The sequence below is a fragment of the Natator depressus genome, chromosome 5 (assembly GCF_965152275.1).
Source record: "Natator depressus isolate rNatDep1 chromosome 5, rNatDep2.hap1, whole genome shotgun sequence".
Taxonomy (NCBI): Eukaryota; Metazoa; Chordata; order Testudines; family Cheloniidae; genus Natator; species Natator depressus.
In genome coordinates, this window is record NC_134238.1 from 68,196,798 (window position 1) to 68,219,385 (window position 22,588).

A 22,588-nucleotide genomic window follows, 5' to 3' on the forward strand; every position below is an offset into this window, starting at 1 on the left:
AGAAGACCCATGGGCAACCTGATAACAGTTTTCCAATATGTTAAGGGCTGTTATAAAGAGGAAGGTGATCAATTGTTCTCCATGTCCACTGAAGGTAGGACATGTCCATTGGAGGTAAGACAAGTAGTAATGGATTTAATCTGCAGCAAGGGAGATTTAGGTTAGATATTAGGAAAAACTTTCTAACAATAGGGGTAGTTAAGCTCTGGAACAGGCTTCCAGAGGAGGTCGTGGAGTCCCCATCATTGGAAGCTTTTAAAAAAAGTTGGACAAACACCTGTCAGGGATGGCCTAGGTTTACTTAGTCCTCCCACAGCACAAGTGGCTGGACTTGATGACTTCTCAAGTTCCCTTCCAGCCCTACATTTCTACGATTAGAATCCAGATGGCTGCTTGAGACACTTGTATCATATAGACTCAGATTTCTGCAGAACCTTGAATTATAAGTGGCACAGATAGTGTCACCTCTAATTATGGTAGCACAACATTTTTATTTATCTCTTCAGTCTTATCTGAAAAAAGATATGGCATGTCAGAAGGGTGAGTTGATAGCACTTTCATTTCTGGAACACAATGATGCGGGTTGTGGTTTCCCACACTAGAATTTGGGCTTACATGGCATGCTGTCACTGCAAAACTAAAAGGATATTGCACTGTTAGAAGTGCTGCCTTTGATGAAACATTATAGTGAGGTCCCTTCTATCTATCTCTTGTGGTTGTTTAAGTAGATATTGAAGATGGCATGGAATTTAGCAGGGGATAACTCCTGTGTTTTGGTCAGTACTCTCAGTATAAAACGAGAATCAGCTTGGAAACATGCAAGCTCAAACATCTGGGAATAAAATAATCCAAAACACAAATATTAAATGACAGGGAAAAATATGGAAAGTAGAAATGCCAAGAAGAGACTTAAGGGTTATAGAGCACATAATTACTATTAGTCATAAGTTTACAAGGAAATATAGCAGCAAAAAGTCAATGAAAGTTTGAGCTACATCTGTAGAAGAGTCATATCACGGAACAGAGAAGCAATATTCCTTTCACCATTTACCTCCTCTGAACACCTGAAACAATATGTTCAATGTTGGCACTTCATTATCTAAAAAGATAGTGACAAACTACAGGAAATTCAGACCAAAAAAAAGCAAAAAAAAAAAAAAAAAAGTCATTGGGTTAGCACTGATCTACCAGAAAACTAAGACGCAAATAAGGTAAATATTTGCATACAACTCACTCTGAACATTTGAAAGATGTAAACACAAAAGGGGAACAGGAATTTCTTAGCACAATAAAAAAAGCTTTCAAGAATAATGAAATGAAATTATGTGAAGAGTTTCCAAAAAAGTGAGATCTTCTGGCTTTTGGAATAGTCTCTTAAGTGAAAAAGTGGTAAATATTACTTGCATAATTAAATTTGTTACTCTCTAAGGTGCCACAAGTACTCTTCTTTTTACAAATATTAATTGGCACATTTAAGACTAGACTGCAAAAACATTTACAAATATACAATAGACTCAAAAGAAGAGGGACTATACATATGATCTAATAGGTCATTTTGAATTTCTAGATTCAATTATTCTAACTGAATGCTACTTTAACCTCATGAATTATGGATGAAGTTTAAAATTAGCAAACCAAAGAAAACTGAATATTCATGAAAAGGGGAAAATAATGTCCATTTGCTATTTCAGTATTTCTTTTTCGCTCTCATATTTTTCTTGTAATTATTTACAAATAGTCGAATTAACTTCTGGTGTAACTCTGCTAAGTCAATGGACTTACATGATGGAAGAATTTGGCTCATGAAATGTAAAGTATTTTGTTTTCTAGCTCTATTTGAGGCAGCAAATAAACACGATGTATTTTCCTCTTACATGGAAATTATTCAAGAATCTGGTGCTGGGGTAAGATAAGATTTCTATAACATATTCATGGTTACAATTATATTTTTTGTGAAATTTTATGAAATTTAAATCTTTCGGTGTTGCTCTACTTTATTTTATGAAGTAAATTTAAACATTTCAAGATAAATACTAATGTTCATTAAACTTCACATTGAGTTTTTGATGCAGAACATATGACCTGTAGTTTGTTCATATGACTTTCAACATTCTATACATTTCCATCTCCGTTCCCTCCCAAAGAAAATGTGTCTCAGTTTGAAATTACAGAGAACGCACATAAAGACTTCTCTTTTTGAACATCGTCTAATTCTAATCCTTCACATTCTCCATTCTGTTGACTTGAATTTCTGTCTTGATTCATCAAAGATGGTCTAAAACTGACATACGCGTGTCTTCTTCCATATCTTCTCCCTGTAATGGTCTGATAGCCTCCTGCTGGTTTGGGCCAAGCAGGTTTGCCAGCTTCTTGACCCATTGCTGCAAGAAATAAAACAGGAAAAACTGAATACATTAGATAAGAGGGAGGGAAAACAAAAATCCATTCCTCACCTTCCCCTTACGGTTTGATTTGTTTGAGCAGGGAATCATTTTCCACAATAAATTTCCCATTTTTCCTCTTTAAAGTGTTGAGGTGCATTGGCATGAACATTTTTTTAAAATCTATATATAATCAGTGAACACTACCAGCTTAAATTTTAGTTCTTTTGATGCTAATGGCATATAAAAGTACACTTGACCAGACTTTTCTCCTTGTTTTAAATAATATTTAATTTTTATCCTCTCAGGATAAAAAGACAGACTCTGCAGTAAATAAAGGCTTAAAAACAAACACTGGGCCTAACTCATCCCTAATGTAGCTCAACTGAAATCAGGAACTAGTTTGACACAGTAAATTTTGCTCTATTCCTGATTTTTATCATTCCTCATCCCTTTCATATTTCTGAGTGACACAAATGTCTCAATCTGGAACACTCAGCACTGCAAAATTAGGATTTAGTTATACCATCCAAAGCACAACTATGAACTACTTGTTTTTCAGAGCAATCTATGTAAAGGCTTTGCTGAAAGAACAATCTACTTTTATTAAATGCATGCTACCAAAAAAAAAAAAAAAAAAAAAAAGTGTTCAGAAGTTACAGTAGTCCACTAAGCAAAAGAAAAGTATATTGACACTTTATATAAACTTAGCATTTTGTCATAAAGGCATAATATATGCTACAAAAACATGATTAAGAAAAGAGTTAAGAACAACTGTAGCTCACATCCAGTATTTCTTAAGACGTGCTGATTTAAGAATTGCTGCCTCAAAGAAAAAATTTCACTTCTTTGAGCCACGTAAAGCAACAACTTTAAAAGGGCAGAACTGAACATTGCACAATCCACCCTGTGAGGTCAATAGATCATATCTCAAATTCAAATCTTCACTACAAACATTTTCTGTTTTTTGTGATTAGGCTTTTTCCTTATATATGCAAAAATTTACAAATAAAGAACGTAGAACACTTGATTGCTCTTCCTTAAATGACATGCATTGCTGCTAATGGGTCTGACATTTTACACGACCATAAGAAGTTTTATCACAAACTTAAGTACTGTTGAAAATAAGCCTAACACTAACAACACAAAAGTTAGCTGGCTCCAGTTAGTCTCTCTCTGGGGCGGGGAAAAATATTGGTAGTCAGAGCACATCTTCTAGAATAAACATTCCAGGTCACAAGGGGTAGTGATGGATTCTTTACATTAGATAACTTTATTAAGAGTAGCCATGCAAAGTAATAACTCATGTGGGATCCTATTATGGTAATAAGATCCAGGCTAAATGGATCCTACTGATTTTACCAAGAAGATACAGTCAAAGGTATAAGAAAACTTGAATAGGAAAAAAGGCTGATATACTAGATATTATAAAAGTTTCTGGTGCAATGTTAATTCCAGTTGCAGTCTGCCTGATTTAGAAGTGCTCATGTTGCATAATTTCCCCAATTAATGTAATTAAAAGAACTATACTTCAGAAGTTCAGCAGCTTTCTTACATATAAGTAATTTTTCCAGTCAATCGGCCATCTTTAACTTTGTTGGATATTCAATTAACACTTTAGCTTTTGTAACCTTGACAGCCACCGAAATGTGGATGGGGCAAGGACAAGAGGGAGTTTAGTTTCTCTGAGAGCCCACATTCAAAGACAGCAAATATATTTGGAATTCAAATGGAAGTTCTATTTTTCCCAGCTGTTACAAATATTCTTTCTTTAAGAACCATACTTAGTTCAGTGGAGACAAGCAGGATAAAGTTGTTTGTTTAGACATATGATGCCAATGATCAGGAGATTTCCTCATCTGCACTCAAGCACTTTTTCTACTACCAAAGTTAGTACCTATATTAGGTCAACTGTCAAGAATGGTGCAACTGCACAGGTGGTAACAGTATAAATATTAAGAGTAGATGGGGTGCTGGTGTTTTTACCTCTCTTAAAAACCTACACCACTGCTGAAGCATGTATTAATTATGCCAATACAGACACACCAAAGGAGGCAATTTTTTGTTCCAAGCAGGATGAAGCCAGAGCCAGTCCTTAGAAAAAAATTTGGAGAGAAAAAAGGATTTTTTTTTCCCCTGGAGCTTCTCTCAGCTAAGATAACACCCTTTAAAAACTTCAACTGAAGAAATGGATGTAGGAGGGCTACTTATTACAACCTAAGGGCTTCCAGCAGAAGCCATTTGGGCTGCAGGTATGTCAATATTCTCAAAGAAAAGTTTAAAGAACTGTAACTGTCGTGATTTTAAAGTGTAATCTGGGTACTAGACTTTTTCTGAGGAAGACAATGGTTATATTGTTTTCAGTATTAAAAGGCAAATCTGGAGAATTTCTGGCTGGTGAACACAAAGAAAAATGCGTGCAAGGTAAACATTAATGGAATAATTTCACATAAGTTTTAGGAACTCAGTTACAAAGCATCTATAAAGCACCTTAAAGGAGAATCAGGTTGTGTCCCAATTACAGATTGATAAATGTAAGTTATTATTCATGTCAAGTTGGGAAAGATACAAATTTGGAAGTTCCTGGGAGATTCTCTCTCAATTTAAGGACTTCCCTTGTGCTTGAACTTCATCACTAAGAAAAGGCACTACGTGAGTCTGGATCTTGTTACTTATGCTTTTTCTGAGAAGTTATTTAATGCAAATAGCATCTTAAATAAATTATTTAAACAAGGAATCATTTTATTATTTATGCTTCATTATTGAAGATATGGACAGCCATTATGGGTGACCTATTCTCATTTTGGAGCAGTATTTTAACTTACATATACTTTAATCTATACAATAAATGCACATCAAGTTTCATGAGGTTTACAGGAATTCCTGAAAGCTTAGAGAAAGACTTTCAGGATCACATTTCCCCCCTTTTATATTTCAGAGTTGGAGTAACTTTAGCACTCAAGAAAGGTACTAAATCAATAATCATGGAAGCTGAGGTTCTCTATTTATCCCATGATGTACAGCATGGACAGTGGGAGAGCAAAATTCCCTATACTACTCTACCAACATGCCTCAGTTCTGCTCTGTGATGGGCCTCTTCTAAGGATTAGAGATTACTGCAGTTTCCTTACCCACTCAATCCTTGGCTTCTCTTGCTAACAAAGATGCCAGATGTGTTGGCAATTTTGTCACTAAGAACTGTATTTAGCTAATGAACTCATTCACATGAATCAGCTTTAGAAGATAAGAGCCTTCAAGTAATTATTGACCTCAGAGCTAAGATTTTATATAATTTATATGCACAACAAAATTTTCATAGTTGATTCTCTGTGTCGCATTGGCTCTTTTTGGCATAGTATGTTGCAAGCCCATATCTAGTTTACAGTCCACTATATTATCTAGATCCTTTTCAGCATTCCAACTACCTCTTACTCACTGAATCTGTGTCTCTGAATATGTTTTAGGACCTTGAGACTTCCCCACCACCACCTGAGCCATTCAAACATAAAGCTTTCCTGGTTATGTTGCCAATATAGTGAAGTGCTGAGCAAGTACCTTAACTAAGTATAGCACCACACATCTGTCTGTGGAAGCCATCACTATAGAAAACCAATTCAATAGTTAAAAGCAGCAACATTTACACAGACGATTAAGGGCTAATATAAAAAAAATCTTCTCTTGTAGGTGCCAGATTCATTTGACTTTTCAAGCCTCTGGCCAAGTGATACGCAGTTCCAATTCCCCATCGCAGCATCTAACTTTGGGCCCTCTTTTGTTTCAAGCATTCTTCCCACTTTCTTGGGAAAGCAACCCAATTCCCAGAGCACTGCCTGAGTCTGCCAGTGAGCCACTAACCCATAGTGTAGCTCTGGAGCAACGGCAAAGAAGGTAAATAATCATTTATTATGTTTAAAATTACAAAAGCCTTTCAACTATTTACAACTGTGCTGTGGTTGTCTGAATATCTAAGACATTTTAAAGCTACAAATAGCATCTTATCTTCACTGGTGTCAACGCAGCGCCACATCCAATAACAAAGGATCTGGCCCAAGTTTCAGCAATAGCAGAAATGTCTTACTGCCACAGATTTTGACTGAGATTGCTTTTTGGGCAATGCTTAAGTAATCAATTTGCTTTTCCTCAATCTATACATGGCCTATGATGTGATGATTAGAAACATGGGGGGCTTGCATGCAGAGTAGGTTTAATATTGCGAAAAGGGAAGTTAGGATGCAGAAATTAATTTTTAAAATTTCCATTTATGTCGACATACCTCCTTTTCCATTCCCCCACTGATACAAGAGATTTTTGAGCTGCTCTACTCTGGTTACTGAATACAGTATTAAGAATATTGCCCTGTCACTATTAGCTGAAGCAAGGGAAATATAGAAATAAAATTATCTAAATTAGTAACAATTGGAGTAGCAGCAGTAGATCTTAACATCAAGATACATAAAGAAATATAAAGGAAATAAGATAATTGTTTATAGTCATAAGTATTTAATAATTTATAAAGGCAGTTTCAAGTGGTTATAGCTAGGAATAGTAAAAATGGCGGTTTGGGGTAGTCACAGTCAGAAACACTAAGATGGCAGTCTTGGAGCAATTTGGCCTATGGAAGCATGCAGGCTGAGATTAAACACACATCACTCCAAAACCTGAAGGGAGGGGTCAGTGAGGCAAGATGCAAGTTTACAACTAGGTCCGGCTTCGATTGACAGACATCTAGCAGCCTTGACTGATTTATAAGAACTAACCAATCAGAGAGGACTTAAAGATGATTGGAGAATAGGTATGCTAATTATAAGGATTAAGGGAATAACCAATCAGAATAGGCCAAAAACTGTATATAAAGCAGAGAGCTGACAGGCTTGAACTAGCAGAAGGAAGAGGTCAGGAGTAGAAGGTTGAGAAGTACGAGAAGGAGGCAGATCAGAGCACTGAAGAGAGTAGAAGAGGGTTAGGTTTTTGTGATGGAAGAAGAAATCACCAAAAGCAACGGTGGAGAAGCAGCAGCAGTGAAAAAGGGGCAGCTGAGATAGAACAGAAGGATCCCAAGCGAGGAAAGAGAAGCCTGCGGAAAGTAAGCATGACAGTCATAGTGTATATATATTTTAAAAAAATAGAAATAAGGTTCATAAGTGTGTACGCTGGGAATAATAAAGTTGGATGTATCTGTATGTATGTTTGTTGCTATGTATAAACTTTAGTGTTTAATTAAAACTGAAGTCAGCATCCTACATATGATTGATCACTGCATGTAGAACATACTCAGAACCATTTCCATGACATTGCAATATTGGGTACTTTAATGCACATATTTGTTCTAACAGGATTTGTGTTTGTTTCTTAATGCAAGCTTTCAACATTTATTGTATTGAGGAATATTAATACATTAAATAAAGAATATTTTGTTTTTGAAGATTACTGCCTGATCCTTCGAGCACCAGGCTATATCCATGTCCTCCCAAGGATAAAGAGTTAGTCTTTTCTGGAGAACTTGTGGCACCTTAGAGACTAACCAATTTATTTGAGCATAAGCTTTCGTGAGCTACAGCTCACTTCATGGAGTGTTTCCTGAAGGGAAACCCTGGTAAAACCCTGGCAATTTGTCTAGGGCAGGCCATATCCTTTCACCTACCAAAATAGATAACTGAGTTACTGAAATAGGTAAGGCATTGTGGGGGTGCCTCAAGTCTGGTATGGGGGGTAACACTACTTCTATTATAAATGAAAAGTTGCCTACTTGTGTCAGTGCAACTCAGCAAAGCCCTGCCAGAAGAGTCTTTAAGTAGAAAAATCGTGAGCTAACCTCTTCCTGCCTCCTCAGTCCATCTGAGGAATTGTTTTATTTGTCCATAAAGCCTGTACAGTTTGAAGTCAATCACATATTATCTTCACTTAGTATCTTTCCAGGCATTTTCACAACTTGCGGAACCCACTTCAGCAACCAAGACAAATTTATTGTTAAATAGGTAAGGTTCATGTGTTCAGTCACTCGTTTTACTCAATCCACTCACTTCTAGTTATAGTCCAAAAAATATTTTCAAACACTGTCATCAGAAGCATCTCATGTATCCCCAGGCCCGCTGACAGCAATTCCGGGCCTCAGGGCAGAACAGTCAAAGGGCCCCCAGCCCGCGTGGACACAGTCCGCCTGACGTTTGGGCGGTGCTGTGCCTGTGCTGGCTGGTACCCAGCAAGCTGCCGGCTGTGCAGCTGGGCGCGCTCTTCCGGCATGGCCAGGCCGTCCTCATGCCCATCCGGTTGCCTTTGCTGCCACTGGTACCTAGGAACGCGCCTAGGAACGCTGCCAGAGGTGACTGTGTGGGAGAGACACAAAGAGGGACACCACCTAAGGAGGGGGACATGTGACATTCCCGCGTGACCTCCCACGTTACTCCGCCCTGCCCCAAGCCCAAGGCCCCCGTGCTCTCCCTGTCCCCTCCTCCCCATCCCATGTTACCTGGGTGAGGGGGGTGGGGTGGGGTCTGTCCTCCTGCTGTATCGGTCCAGCTCCCCCTGGCTGTTCGGCTGCTCTTCTGGCAGCCAGGCTCCAGAACCACTCCAGGATGCTGCCCGGTGCAGCACAGTAGCTGCCTGGGAAAGCGCCTGGATGCACCGCAGCAGGCCACCCTGCCATGCTCAGCTTCTGGTGGCAGTGGCCAGGTGAACTGGAGGTCTCCCCTCCTGGCATGCTCAGAATTGGCTCCTGTCCCCAGAAGCTGAGCTTGGGTAGGGAGCGGGCTGCTGCTGTCTCTGCTCCCTGCCATGCCCAGGCTCAGCTTCTGGGGACAGGAGCTGACTCTGAGCATGCTGAGGAGGGCTCCGGCTCACTCAGCCACTGTCCCTAGAGAAGCTGAGCCCCAGGGCAGCCGCTGCACTCAATCAGGCAGCGTGGCCAGAAGAGGAGAGGCTCTGGCCCCACCTCTTCCCTTCCAGCTAAACTAACTTTTGACAGGTTTCAGTTTTGACAGTGTTTTGCGGGTGCAGAGAATATTTTCTTCATTTCAGTTTATTCAACTAGTTCAGTTCAATGACTACTTCATTGAAAGCTAAGAAACCAGGAAAGTTTGCTTTCCTCTTCCAACTGATGAATAAAATGGAGGTATGAGAGGGTGAGATCTACTTACTAGCTCTAATGCCTTGACAGACACTGGGTGACCAGAAACAATCAACTCAATTTATAATACTGCCTTTGTTTAATAGAGCAATTAGTTTTAAATGTAAAACATGTTCTGATAAACCTTTTTCTTATATATCAAGCACATTTAAGGTAATTTTATTTAACTAATACAGCCCAAATTTATTTTTTGTGTGTGCATTTTAAATTGAATTCCAATTTTCATCCAAATAGAGCTTGACACACAAATCACAAGTAAAAAAAAGTTAATTTATTAAATAAGAAATGTATCATTCACCATTTTATAATATAATAAAATATAAAAATTAAGACTGAATAAATATATGTTAAGCTATATAACTGCTTAAGTCAATTTGTAAAGATATAGCGTATTCCTTTTAGTTATAAAAAAGAACCACCAAATTTAGCATATAGGCTACAATTAGTAGCATTTAGTGTCAAGACTAGAGTTAGCTTCAAATCAGGACGCTTTAATGGTTACCAACCAATGAAATAACTACAAAGTACAAATGTAAAACAAAGATTAAAGGTAATGATTTGTAAATCAAGGTTTTCTGTTCTGTGATTTAAATCACTCCACCCTGGCTGAGATCTTGAAAATCTGGCCTTATGTTCCTAGCACTTCCTCCAATCCTGTTTTTAAACATCAAGCAATTAAGTTTCCGCCACTTCCTTTGAAAGACTATTCCACAGCCCAAATGATCTTCTGCTCTGGACACTTTTCCAGATACTCTGCTTAAGATTTCCCTTACTTAATTTCATCCCCTTAAATCACTCTAAATAAATCCTCTCTTTCCTGGTATATATTCTCTCCTCTGACCTACTACTTTTAGCAGTCACTAAACCAAGAAACATTTAGTAATTTTAGTCTTTCCTGCCACTTTAAGTCACTTTCATTGCCATTTCCTGGACTCCTTTCCATATAGCTTTAGCTTGCTAATATGGATGATTCCAGAACAGAATGCAGTATTTCAGGTGAAAGCTCAGACCTTTATAGTGCTGGACTATCACATCCTTCTTCTGTGACATCACTGTCTACACAACCCAAAATTGCACTGGTCTTTCTTGCTGCCATATAATATTGCAAAGCCCTGCCAGAGGTGACAACTTGCTGTCAGCTATCAAACCTATGTCACTTTTTCTAATGTCTCTCTTCCACTATTTTGATCTACAATATTTTACAATTATTCACGCTAAAATTTCATTTTTTCCCATTACCTGCCATATTTTCAGCCACTCTAAGGCTTGTTCTACTCTAGCAACTTATGTCAATATAACATAGTTACTGATCTAACTCCTGGCATAGACAGTGCCCTCCAGCTGACATATCTACCACCTTTCGGGGAAGTGGAGTACCTACACCAGGGGTTGGAACCTGTCAGAAGTGGTGTGCTGAGTCTTCATTTATTCACTTTAATTTAAGGTTTTGCGTACCAGTAATACATTAACGTTTTTAGAAGGTGTCTCTCAAAAGGTCTATATATTATATAACTAAACTATTGTCGTATGTAAAGTAAACAAGGTTTTCAAAATGTTTAAGAAGCTTCATTTAAAATTAAATTAAAATGCTGATCTTACGCTGCCGGCCCTCTCGGCCCGCTGCCAGCCTGGGGTTCCATTCACCTAGGCTGGCAGCAGGCTGAGGAGGACCTGCAGCCGGGACCCCGGCTGGCACGGGGCCGGCAGCCAGAACCCCAGACCGGCAGCGGGCTAGTGATTTAAATCACTAGTCAGGAAGACTCCATTTAATCATGGTTTCTACATAAAAGTGCATTCTTGTTGGTTGTTATAACCTTAATACATATTCTTCATAACTCAGATGGAGGTTTCATTTTTAGAAGGCACACACTATACATTTTTAAGTGATTTATTTTGAAAAAACTTTTCAGATTAGTTTTACTGCTATATCAGAAAATGAATGAATGATTGGTTATTTCATTTATCAAAGGTAATTGAAACAGATATTTATGAAATCATTGGGAGGTAAACTATCTCCAATTCAACAAGTTAATCATTAATATTTGGAGGATTTTCTTGCCATGCTGTATTAGGAAGAGAACATCACCAGACAGACGTTTAAATTCTTTTAACTAAAACAACATTTATGTAGTCTGGATTTTTTTCTTCAACAGCAAACATATAATATCTTAACAAAACAAGCATCTGAATTTTTGAATTTAGTTAAACATACAAGTTTTTTAAAATCAGGTTTGTTTTTGTTAAAATTGTTTTAAACTAAAATAGTTAAACTAAATATTTTTTAAAAAAATTAAACGGACTATGTCAGCCAGAGGCCAACATGAGAAACTTAAAATATTGGCTTCTGCAGCTAACTCAGTCAACTTCACCTTCATTTTCCTGTTTGTTCATAATCTGGAAAAGAAAAACAAGCTTTCCTGCTTTTTTAGGTCCCAAACAATTTCTCAATTTGTAATGAATTAGTCTAAAGGAAATACTTATTTTCTACAGTGGCAGAAGAAGCTACTGCTGTTAAAAGTGAGATTATCACTTCAACAGTCTCTGAATCCAAGTGCTTAAGTGACCTCCACCAGTTCACTGACGTGACTTTCTTTAAAACATCATCAGCAAACATATTTTCTTGAATGGTTCTTATTCCCAAACTGGGTGTCTTTTACGGCCTGCTGCTATTATAGGTTTTCCCTTCTAGTGAGAGAATGGTATGGTAGACCTCAAATCAATGAAGGCTACACTCAGAAAGACCTCAAGACTCCTGGAATATGCTGCTCAAACGGTTTCACTATTGTTTCTACTGCCTGTCCCTCCCTTCTCGCATTGATCTCCAAACTTTTCCTTGTCCAGATCTATTCCACCCCCAACAATCTGCTATTCATTGAACTTTTTGAAACTTTGCACTTTTAGAGAGAGATAAGGGATTGACTCTGTGTGCACAAATTTGCAGAGGGACAGTAGGGTTGATGTCTGTTATTTCTCACCTCTATATATTATATTTATTTTAAAACATTTTTACTGTTAACAAGCATGTTATCTCTGGAGAGACAAATCCACAGTTTGAGAACTGCAAAACTAAGCATCTCTGATGGTACCTTCTAGACTGAGTCCCATTGGGTAGATAGAAAGATTAACCTAAATAATTTACACAGAAGTCCCTGGAACCCCATAAGATAGGTTCCCGAATCCATGAACTATTGGAACTCATTTACAAAACTTGTCAAATGTTACATGAATATATTATCTCATACTATAGAATTAGAATTTATAATCTTTATTCCATGATGAGATATCTTTGAGCTAAAATGTATCTATCTTCTTTCCCTCAAAAAGCATTTTATGAAAAAAAACAGATTTAAATAAAAAAAATCACTGATTTTTATCCACCCCGGTCCTGCTAATCTTAGTGCAGTGATGACTAGACTAAGATGCAATATGTGATTGTGACGTTGTACTCCATATGTTTATGGAAATATGCTTATCAGTGTGAATATAATGTAACTGGAATATGCTTTATGCAAAAGGTCTCTTGTAATCATTACAAAGCTTATAATCTACTGAGTGTGTTCAACCTATTTGTATGAATGTATCATTCTTGTATCTGAAGCTAGAAATATGAAGTATTACTCTGAAGTCCTACTGTAATTATGCAAAGTGGCTTTAATGGTGGCTTGGAATCTTGATTGCTCCCATTGACTAGGACAATTGGTTCTGAATGGGTCTATTTACCTGCAAGCTTTCCTGTGTATGTGGGTAATGAAGAATGAGTTCTTACAGTGACATGTGACCATGTCACATGATACTGGAATCCATCTTAAAACTCGTGTTTTTCAATTTAGAAGGAAGGGTGGGGACCCAGAGAGACAAAAGATTCCCACCTTGGGCCAAAGCTATAGAAGTGGGTGCAACAGAACAAAGGGGGCTGCCAGTCAGGAGAAATTCCCTATTTACCATCTGAGATGGAATTAACAAGGACTGTACCAAGGGAAAGGATGGGGCCCAGACTAGGAAGGAGTGTAGTCTGTGAAAGAAGCTTATTAGAACATCTCTGAGGGTGAGATTTACCTGTATTCAGTTTCTTAATGTATTAGGCTTAGAATTGTGAATTTTGTTTTATTTTGCTTGTTAACTAACTTTGTTCTGTCTGTTATTACTTGAAACCACTTAAATCCTACTTTTTATACTTAATAAAATCACTTTTGTTTATTAATGAACCCAGGGTAAGTGATTAATACCTGGGGGAACAAACAGCTGTGCATATCTCTCTATCAGTGTTATAGAGGGTGGACCATTTATGAGTTTACCCTGTATAAGCTTTATACAGGCCCTGTAGTCCAGCCTCCTGCACTCAAGGCAGGACCAAATATTTGCTACACCATCTCTGACAGATGTTTGTCTAACTTGTTCTTAAAAACCTTCAATGACAGAGATTCCACCACCTCCACAGGTAATTTATTCCAGTGCTTACCTACCCTTACTGTTAGGAAGTTTCTCCTAATGTCTAACCTAAATCTCCATTGCTGCAATTTAAGCACATTATTTTTTGTCCTGTCCTCAGAGGTCAAGGAGAATAATTTATCACCCTTCTCTTTATCATAACCTTTTACATACTTGAAGACTTATGTATCCCCTCAGTCTTCTCTTCCCCAGACTGAACAAACCCAATTTTTAAAAATCTTTCCTCATAGGTCATGTTTTCTAGTCCTTTAATCATGCTTGTTGCTCTCCTCTGGACTTTCTCCAATTTGTCCACATCTTTCCCAAAATGTGGTGCCCAGAACTGGACACAATACTCCAGCTGAGGTCTTATCAGTATTGAGCAGAGTGAAAGAATTACTTCTTGTACCTTGCTTATAACACTCCCGCTAATGCATCAAAAAACCAATGTTCATTTGTGGGGTTTTTGCAACATTATTACATTGATGACTCATATTTACCTTGTGTCAGAATAGCAGCTGTGTTAGTCTGTGTCCGCAAAAAGAAAAGGAGTACTTGTGGCACCTTATAGACTAACAAATTTATTTGAGCATAAGCTTTCGTGAGCTACAGCTCACTTCATCGGATGCATCCACTGGAAAATATAGTGGGGAGATTTATATACATAGAGAACATGAAACAATGGGTGTTACCATACACACTGTAACAAGAGTGATCACTTAAGGTGAGCTATTACCAGCAGGAAAGAAAAAAACCTTTTGTAGTGATAATCAAGGTGGGCCATTTCCAGCAGTTGACAACGTCTGAGGAACAGTGGGGGGGGAGGGGCGGAATAAACATGGGAAAATAGTTTTACTTTGTGTAATGACCCATCCAGTCCCAGTCTTTATTCAAGCCTAAGTTAATTGTATCCAGTTTGCAAATTAATTCCAATTCAGCAGTCTCTCGTTGGAGTCTGTTTTTGAAGTTTTTTTATTGAAGAATTGCCACTTTTAGGTCTGTAATCGAGTGACCAAAGAGATTGAAGTGTTCTCCGACTGGTTTTTGAATGTTATAATTCTTGACGTCTGATTTGTGTCCATTTATTCTTTTATGTAGAGACTGTCCAATTGGCCAATGTACATGGCAGAGGGGCATTGCTGGCACATGATGGCATATATCACATTGGTAGATGTGCAGGTGAACGAGCCTCTAATAGTGTGGCCGATGTGATAAGGCCCTATGATGGTGTCCCCTGAATAGGTATGTGGACACAGTTGGCAACGGGCTTTGTTGCAAGGATAGGTTCCTGGGTTAGTGGTTCTGTTGTGTGGTGTGTTGTTGCTGGTGAGTATTTGCTTCAGGTTGGGGGGCTGTCTGTAAGCAAGGACTGGCCTGTCTCCCAAGATCTGTGAGAGTGATGGGTCGTCCCTCAGGATAGGTTGTAGATCCTTGACGATGCGTTGGAGAGGTTTTAGTTGGGGGCTGAAGGTGAGGGCTAGTGGCGTTCTGTTATTTTCTTTGTTGGGCCTGTCCTGTAGTAGGTAACTTCTGGGTACCCTTCTGGCTCTATCAATCTGTTTCTTCACTTCAGCAGGTGGGTATTGTAGTTGTAAAAACGCTTGATAGAGATCTTGTAGGTGTTTGTCTCTGTCTGAGGGGTTGGAGCAAATGCGGTTGTATCGTAGAGCTTGGCTGTAGACAGTGGATCGTGTGGTGTGGCCTGGATGAAAGCTGGAGGCATGTAGGTAAGTATGACGGTCAGTATGTTTCCGGTATAGGGTGGTCTTTATCTGACCATCGCTTATTAGCACTGTAGTGTCCAGGAAGTGGATCTCTTGTGTGGACACATCCAGGCTGAGGTTGATGTTGGGATGGAAATTATTGAAATCATGGTGGAATTCCTCAAGGGCTTCTTTTCCATGGGTCCAGAGGATGAAGATGTCATCACTGTAGCACAAGTAGAGTAGGGGCATTAGGAGATGAGAGCTGAGGAAGTGTTGTTCTAAAGTCAGCCATAAAAATGTTGGCATACTGTGGGGCCATGCGGGTACCCATAGCAGTGCCGCTGATTTGAAGGTATACATTGTCCCCAAATGTGAAACAGTTATGGGTGAGGACAAAGTCACAAAGTTCAACCACCAGGTTTGCCGTGACATTATCGGGGATACTGTTATTGACGGCTTGTAGTCCATCTTTGTGTGGAATGTTGGTGTAGAGGGCTTCTACATCCATAGTGACTAGGATGGTGTTTTCAGGAAGATGACCGATGGATTGTAGTTTCCTCAGGAAGTCAGTGGTGTCTCGAAGATAGCTGGGAGTGCTGGTAGCGTAGGGCCTGAGGAGGCAGTCTACATAGCCAGACAATCCTGCTGTCAGGGTGCCAATGCCTGAGATGTTGGGGCATCCAAGATTTCCAGGTTTATGGATCTTGGGTACCAGATAGAATACCCTTGGTCGGGGTTCCAGGGGTGTGTCTGTGCGGATTTGTTCTTGTGCCTTTTCTTGTGATTGTCTATAACCCCCAGATCCTTTTCTGCAGCACTCCTTCCTAGCCAGTCCTACGTAGTCATTTCCCATTTGGTATTTGTGCAATTGATTATTCCTTCCTAAGTGGAGTACTCTGAATTTGTCGTTATTGAATTTCATCCTATTTATTTCAGACCACACTTCCAGTTTGTCAAAATAATTTTTAATTGTAATTCTGTCCTCCAAAGCAACTTCAAGGCCTCCCAATTTAGTATCATCCACAAACTTTATAAGTTTGCAGAAGATACATGACTGGGTCCTCTATAATCAACTTAGTTAGCTAAGTCACTCCAAACCAAACAGTATACCATATCGTATACGTACATTTGTAACTTGGCTTTAACATGTTTATACTCACTTATCAGACGTAGACAGCAAGTGGCTACTGGCTTCACCCAGTCTATCAACTTTGAAATACCCAGAGTCAACAATTACTTTAGGAGATGGGTATGTAAGGCTGAAGCAACTAAAATAGTTTATCTACTCTATTAGAACAAGCCCCAAGCTACCTACTCTATTAGAAACTTTTTCTCTTTTATCATTGCTAATGTAAATTATCATTCCATACTTGTGAATGCAGACTACTATTTTAAATAGAATCCAGCAGCATACTGTTTATATGGTAACGTAACTGAAATATGCTGTTGTAATTTGGCAACTGTCCTTTTGGATCCTCACCAAAATGATACCTGTTCCATCAAACAACCCTAAATAAGCAAAAAGTTTTGTTTTGAAAACATGTAAGATGGGTAAAAATACTTTTAAAAATAGAGCATTGTGCAAATTCATCTCCCCTCAATAGAACATCTGATTGCACAAAAATATCTGCAGGTATTTACACCCATCTCTTCCTGAATTCCAAGGAGGGGAGAATAATACAAATAGTGAAACATTTAAAATGATGATCAACCTTCTTTTACTTAAATGCTAAAATTTTAGCTCTAATCTATCTGCAGATTTAAGGAGTTGTGACTTCCCTTACAGTGTTTGTGTGGATTTTGTCCCCATAAAAATAGTTCTAAACTGTTATAAGAATGAGAATAAAAGAGCTCAAGCATCTATAACCATGGAGATATAGAAACACCGAGAAGGCTAAACTTTTCAAGAAGAAATTAATCCAGGTTATCAAGAGGTGGTAGTCAATAATCAGCTGAAAAGTAAGAAGGAACATTAATATTTGAATCAGCATTTATATACATTTGCTTTCAATTAATACTATACTATAATCAGATATATCACATCTCCATTCAAACCATAGGGAATTATCCCATGGAATTCAAAGGGAGCAGGCAGTGGCACTGTATGAAAATGTCTGTGATGTAATTAAAGGTGTTAATACCTGGAGCTTTTCCGTGTACACACTTATCATGAAAGAAACTTGTTTATTTTTAATAACTTTCATAACAGAGCACTACCAATTTTTTGAAAGTACTGAAAAAAATTTAAATGGGGGGAGATTACCCTATGGTTACACAAGATCAATGTCTTTTTTTCCCCGTAAGCAATGCATCGTATAATTAAAAATGTTGATTTTTAAACATTTTCTCAAATATGTATCTACATAACTGTTCTAGCTTTGTCATGTTTGGTACCATTGTGTTCATGGGAGACAGGGCTTTCCAACGATACTCAACTTGACCCATTTCCCATGACACTTATTATTATCAAAATTATTAGTATTATCAAAATTTCCATCAACCTGAGAACTTGGAGCTGGGAGCAGCACATCCCCTTTGCCATGCAATACCACTGAAATTACAATTCTGTAGATTTTAATTAGTCAAATGAAACGTCCCTTACCTTTCTATCACTAATTTGACCACAGAATGAGATTTTACTATGTTATGCTCCCAGACTGCGTAGGCAGAACTGGAGGAAGGGGAGAATCCAGTTCCAGCCCTCCAGAGTGATGGCACAGGTAAGAGGAGGGAGGCAGTAAGTGCTGTATTAGCACAAACTAATTTCCTGCTTGTGGCCACGACTCCTCTTTCCTGAGTGTATTCAGCGTGAGCTTTGCAGTGCAGCGCACTGATGTGGGTGTGGAGAGCGGAGTTGGAGACTACTTGATCTTTCGCCGCCCATCTAGAAGAACCAGACACAAGTAGTATGCTCAATCTCAAGGGACGGGAACTCTCTTCTGTTGCTATATGGTATTCTCTTCTGGAATCTTTAAGCTTCCATATATAGCTACCAGAGGGATGGCTCCTGCAGTAGAAAATAGGGAAGACCCTCTAGGTTAAGAGGAGGCCCTTGGGAAGGCGGTCAGGGACTCTCTCAGACTACATTTGCTAAATTGTACAGTAACAACTGTTTCACTAATGTGAGCAAATGCACATTATCCTTGTCTTGTACTAACTCCACTTGCTTCTCATTTATTTCTTTCTGTCATTGCTATTGTGGTTGATTCTCTCCACGTTTCACTCTCCTCCACCCTTGCCTCTCTGTCCCTCTTTCCCATTGCAAGATCCAGTCTGCCAACCCCCAAGCCCTTGCTCACCTGCAACATGCACTTCATCCACTCCTGTTCTCATGCTCCAGTCTCTCTCTGGAGCAAATGCAATCTTGCCCTATTCACATCAATCAGCCTGCTGTTACAAATATCATTTTCCTAGCCTGTCACTTTGGCCATGTCAGCCCTGTCTTTGCATCCCAATCTTAGCTCCCCCTTCTCTATCGTTACCAAACATATGCTGCTTGTCTTCACTTCAAATGCCCTTCACAACCTATCCTCATCCTACCTGTCACCTCTCATTCACAGTCAGTGTGATAGCCCATGACGCCAGCCTCCTTAGCCCACTTGTTAAATTTTCAAACAAGCACCTTTGAACTTTCTTGCATGGTGCCCCTCATTCTTGGGATGCACTCCCCATAAAGATCTGCAAAGCTACCTCATTACCTTCTTTCAAATCTCTCCTTTTCTATGATGCCTACAAAAACAATTAACAATGATTAGGCAACAATTGTCTTGTTGATTCTTTGTATTCTCCTGTCTGTCCATATCCATCTGTTTCCTTTTGTCTTATTACTTCGATTGTAAGCTTTTGTGGGGGATTTTGCTCTGTGTTTATACAGCACCTACCTCAACTGGGTTCTGATCCATGACTGAGGCTCATAGGCACTACAATAATACAAACAATAGCATTCAGAAGATAATCTACATGCTTCATATAATTTGGGGCTAAATGTTTTATGTCCAAAATAAAGAAGCTGCATTCACTGTTTGCCACTGCCAATTATCGCTACGTAATTTTTAGTGCTACATTTTCTACAGTCTAACCAAGACTATATTGTTTTTATTTTCAGTTAGTTTACTAACAAATTGCAATATTCCTTCTGCATCTTCTCCAGAAATATACAAGGCCCAATCCAGAGGCCACTGAAGTCAATGGAAAGATTCTCATAGATTTCACTGGGCTCTGGGTAAGGTTCATAATTCAGGGTTTTGCCATTAAATGCAGTGGGATGGGAAAGAACATTTCCTTGTTGAAGTACTTCTCCCAAAAAAAGTCCACTATTATACTTTTATTAGCAAGAAAGAAAAGGAGTTGAAGTGTAAAAGCAGAGTAGACTTGCTTCCTTGCTAGCGGGCACGAACTATGTTTTCCTTGATATGGTTTGACCAGAAAAGATTAACCTTCTTTCTTTACGACAAAGGAGATTTACTATTGTAATACAAAGTTTCCCTTATTTACACTTTTAGAAAAAGAATATTCCTGTAATCAAATTTCCTACCAGATTACACTAACACATTCCTTTTCTACTTCTTAGGAGGTGACATTCCCTTTTGACCAAAAGAGATTATTAGTACCAAATGACCAAAAAAACTTAAAAAATAAGGTCAAATATATAAATGTGCCAATATCAGATTGATACCCTTATAAACACTGAAGCATTACATCTCTAGAATGTATAACATAATCCAAGAAAAATACTCTAGAAATGTGATAGAATCAAGTTATATGAGCCGACCATTTATGCTCAATATCGTTAATTACATCAAGATTACATTAATCTCACTGCTTTCCTACCACACATCTTAACCCCAAAGTACAATTTCACATTCACTGGTAATTTCAGTATTTTCCCCCCTATAACGGTTTCATTTGACAGTAATGCACTCTTTATCCAAGTGAACCGCAAAAGAATCAAACATTTGCACCATTGTAAATTTGTCCTAAAAGCACCACCAATTCAGAGACTTTCAACACATCTTTAATGGCTCTGGGAAGAGGACTGCATACACAAATTTTCAACTTCAGTGTATTTTTTTTAAAATGTGTTGCTTTTTAAAAGCTGCTATAGTCAATGATTTTACAGTAAATGCAAAAGCATTCTGTAGGATTTTTTTGCACTTATAAAGCAAAATTACTCAGATTAGAAAGTGAAATATTTTAGACTAAACCTGTTTTATTATTCAGGAAAAGTAAGGCGATTAAATAATTGAAATACTAAAAGCTTTCAGAACTAACTACTGTGCATATCCAATAATTATGATGTCTAAATATAGACTGGTTTTCTGATGAAGAAAAATCTACATCTTATAGTTCAAAAAACCTAAAAAGGAAAAAAAAAAAAGTAGTTTGGGTTACACAGCAGTCACCACAGAAGAGTTGTGCATTTTGCTAATATGAAGGCAGCCATGAGAGCTCTCAATCATTGGCTAAGCCTTGGGTGATTTGCTCCTTTCGCTAATTCTGGCAGAAGAATTCTTTTATAGACAAAAGATTAAAACTAAACTAATAAAGTGTATTAAACTAGTAATTCCTTAGTGTTGCTTTGCAACTGAAAGGTACAATTTTACCTAAAGAAGGACTGAAATTGATGGATGTGCTCTCTGTCTGAAAAAACAAACAAACAAAACCAGACTCCTGTATGTAAAATGATGTGTTTTTAACTGTCCTCTCTCCTTTCCCTATCATTCCTTTGTCTGTTAAACAACATGCAATTTGAGTGTAATTTTGATCATAAGCTCTTTGGAGAAGGGACTGTCTTCTTTAAATCTAGACAAGACCATGTAGAGTGATGATGTTCTATAATATTTATTAATATATTGAACCAGGACTCAGGAGACCTGGATTCTATTCCTGGCTCTGTCACTGACCTCTTTTGTGACCTTGGACAAGTCACTTCCCCTTTCTGTGCCCACTTCCACTCTCGCCCTGTCTGTCTTGTCTATTTAGACTGTAAGCTCTTTGGGGTAGGAATTGTCTCTCACTACATGTTTGTACTACGTGTTTGTATGTTGTGCCTAACATAATGGGACCCTGATCATAGTTGAAGCCTCTAGGTACTACCACATTAATAGGGCCCTACCAAATTCACAACCATGAAAAATGCGTCACGGACTGTGAAATCTCGTCTCCCCCTGTGAAATCTTGTCTTGTGAGCGCTTTTACCCTAGAATATACAGATTTCACAGGGGAGACCAGCATTTCTCAAAGTAGGGGTCCTGAACCAAAAGGGTATTGTGGGGGGGCACAATGTTATTTTAGGGGGGTTGCGGTACTGCCACCCTTATTTCTGCGTCGCCTTCAGAGTTGGGCAGCTGGAGAGCAGCAGCTATTGGCCAGGGGCCCTGCTCTGAAGGCAGGACCCTGCCAGTAGCAGTGCAGAAGTAAGGGTGGCAATACCATACCAGGCCACGCTTACTTCTGTGCTCCTACTGGCAGCAGCTCTGCCTTCAGATGCATCCCAGAAGTAAGGGTAGCAGTACCGCAACCCCTACCCTATAATAATCTTGCAACCCCGCCACAACTCCTTTTTGGGTCAGGACCTCTATAATTACAACACCATGAAATTTCAGGTTTAAATAGCTGAAATCATGAAATTTATGATTTTTAAAAGCCTATGACCCTGAAATTGACCAAAATGGACCGTGAATTTGGTAGGGCCTTACACATTAGTATTATTTAACAATTAAATAACATTTCTTCTATTTCTTTGAGAGCGTGTGACACAAGCTGTCAGCATAGTCTGTGTGGTATGTAGATTGTAATGGATTTTTTACCTTCAGTCCTTTTGGTACGATGTCCATCTGTTTGCATTTGGAAAGGAAGATGATGTCTGTCTGTATCTGTACAAGTTTTTTCATGCAGTTGATAGATTTCCACTCCATGCGGCTAAATGCAGTGCCTTGCATAATGACAGG

At 38.6% G+C, this 22,588-nt stretch overlaps 1 protein-coding gene across 8 annotated transcripts in view; it reads right to left on the bottom strand.

Annotated features, from left to right (window-relative positions):
• The window catches only part of PJA2 (praja ring finger ubiquitin ligase 2), a 91,590-nt gene that overhangs the window by 49,845 nt on the left and 19,157 nt on the right, over nucleotides 1-22,588 (bottom strand). For 2 of the 8 annotated variants that reach the window (XM_074952936.1, XM_074952933.1), the window contains exon 2: nucleotides 2,181-2,381. In XM_074952936.1, coding sequence (XP_074809037.1) covers nucleotides 2,181-2,379 — 199 coding nt within the window. In that variant the 5' untranslated portion in view covers nucleotides 2,380-2,381. The other 6 variants (XM_074952930.1, XM_074952938.1, XM_074952931.1 and 3 more) reach the window with 6 other exon arrangements.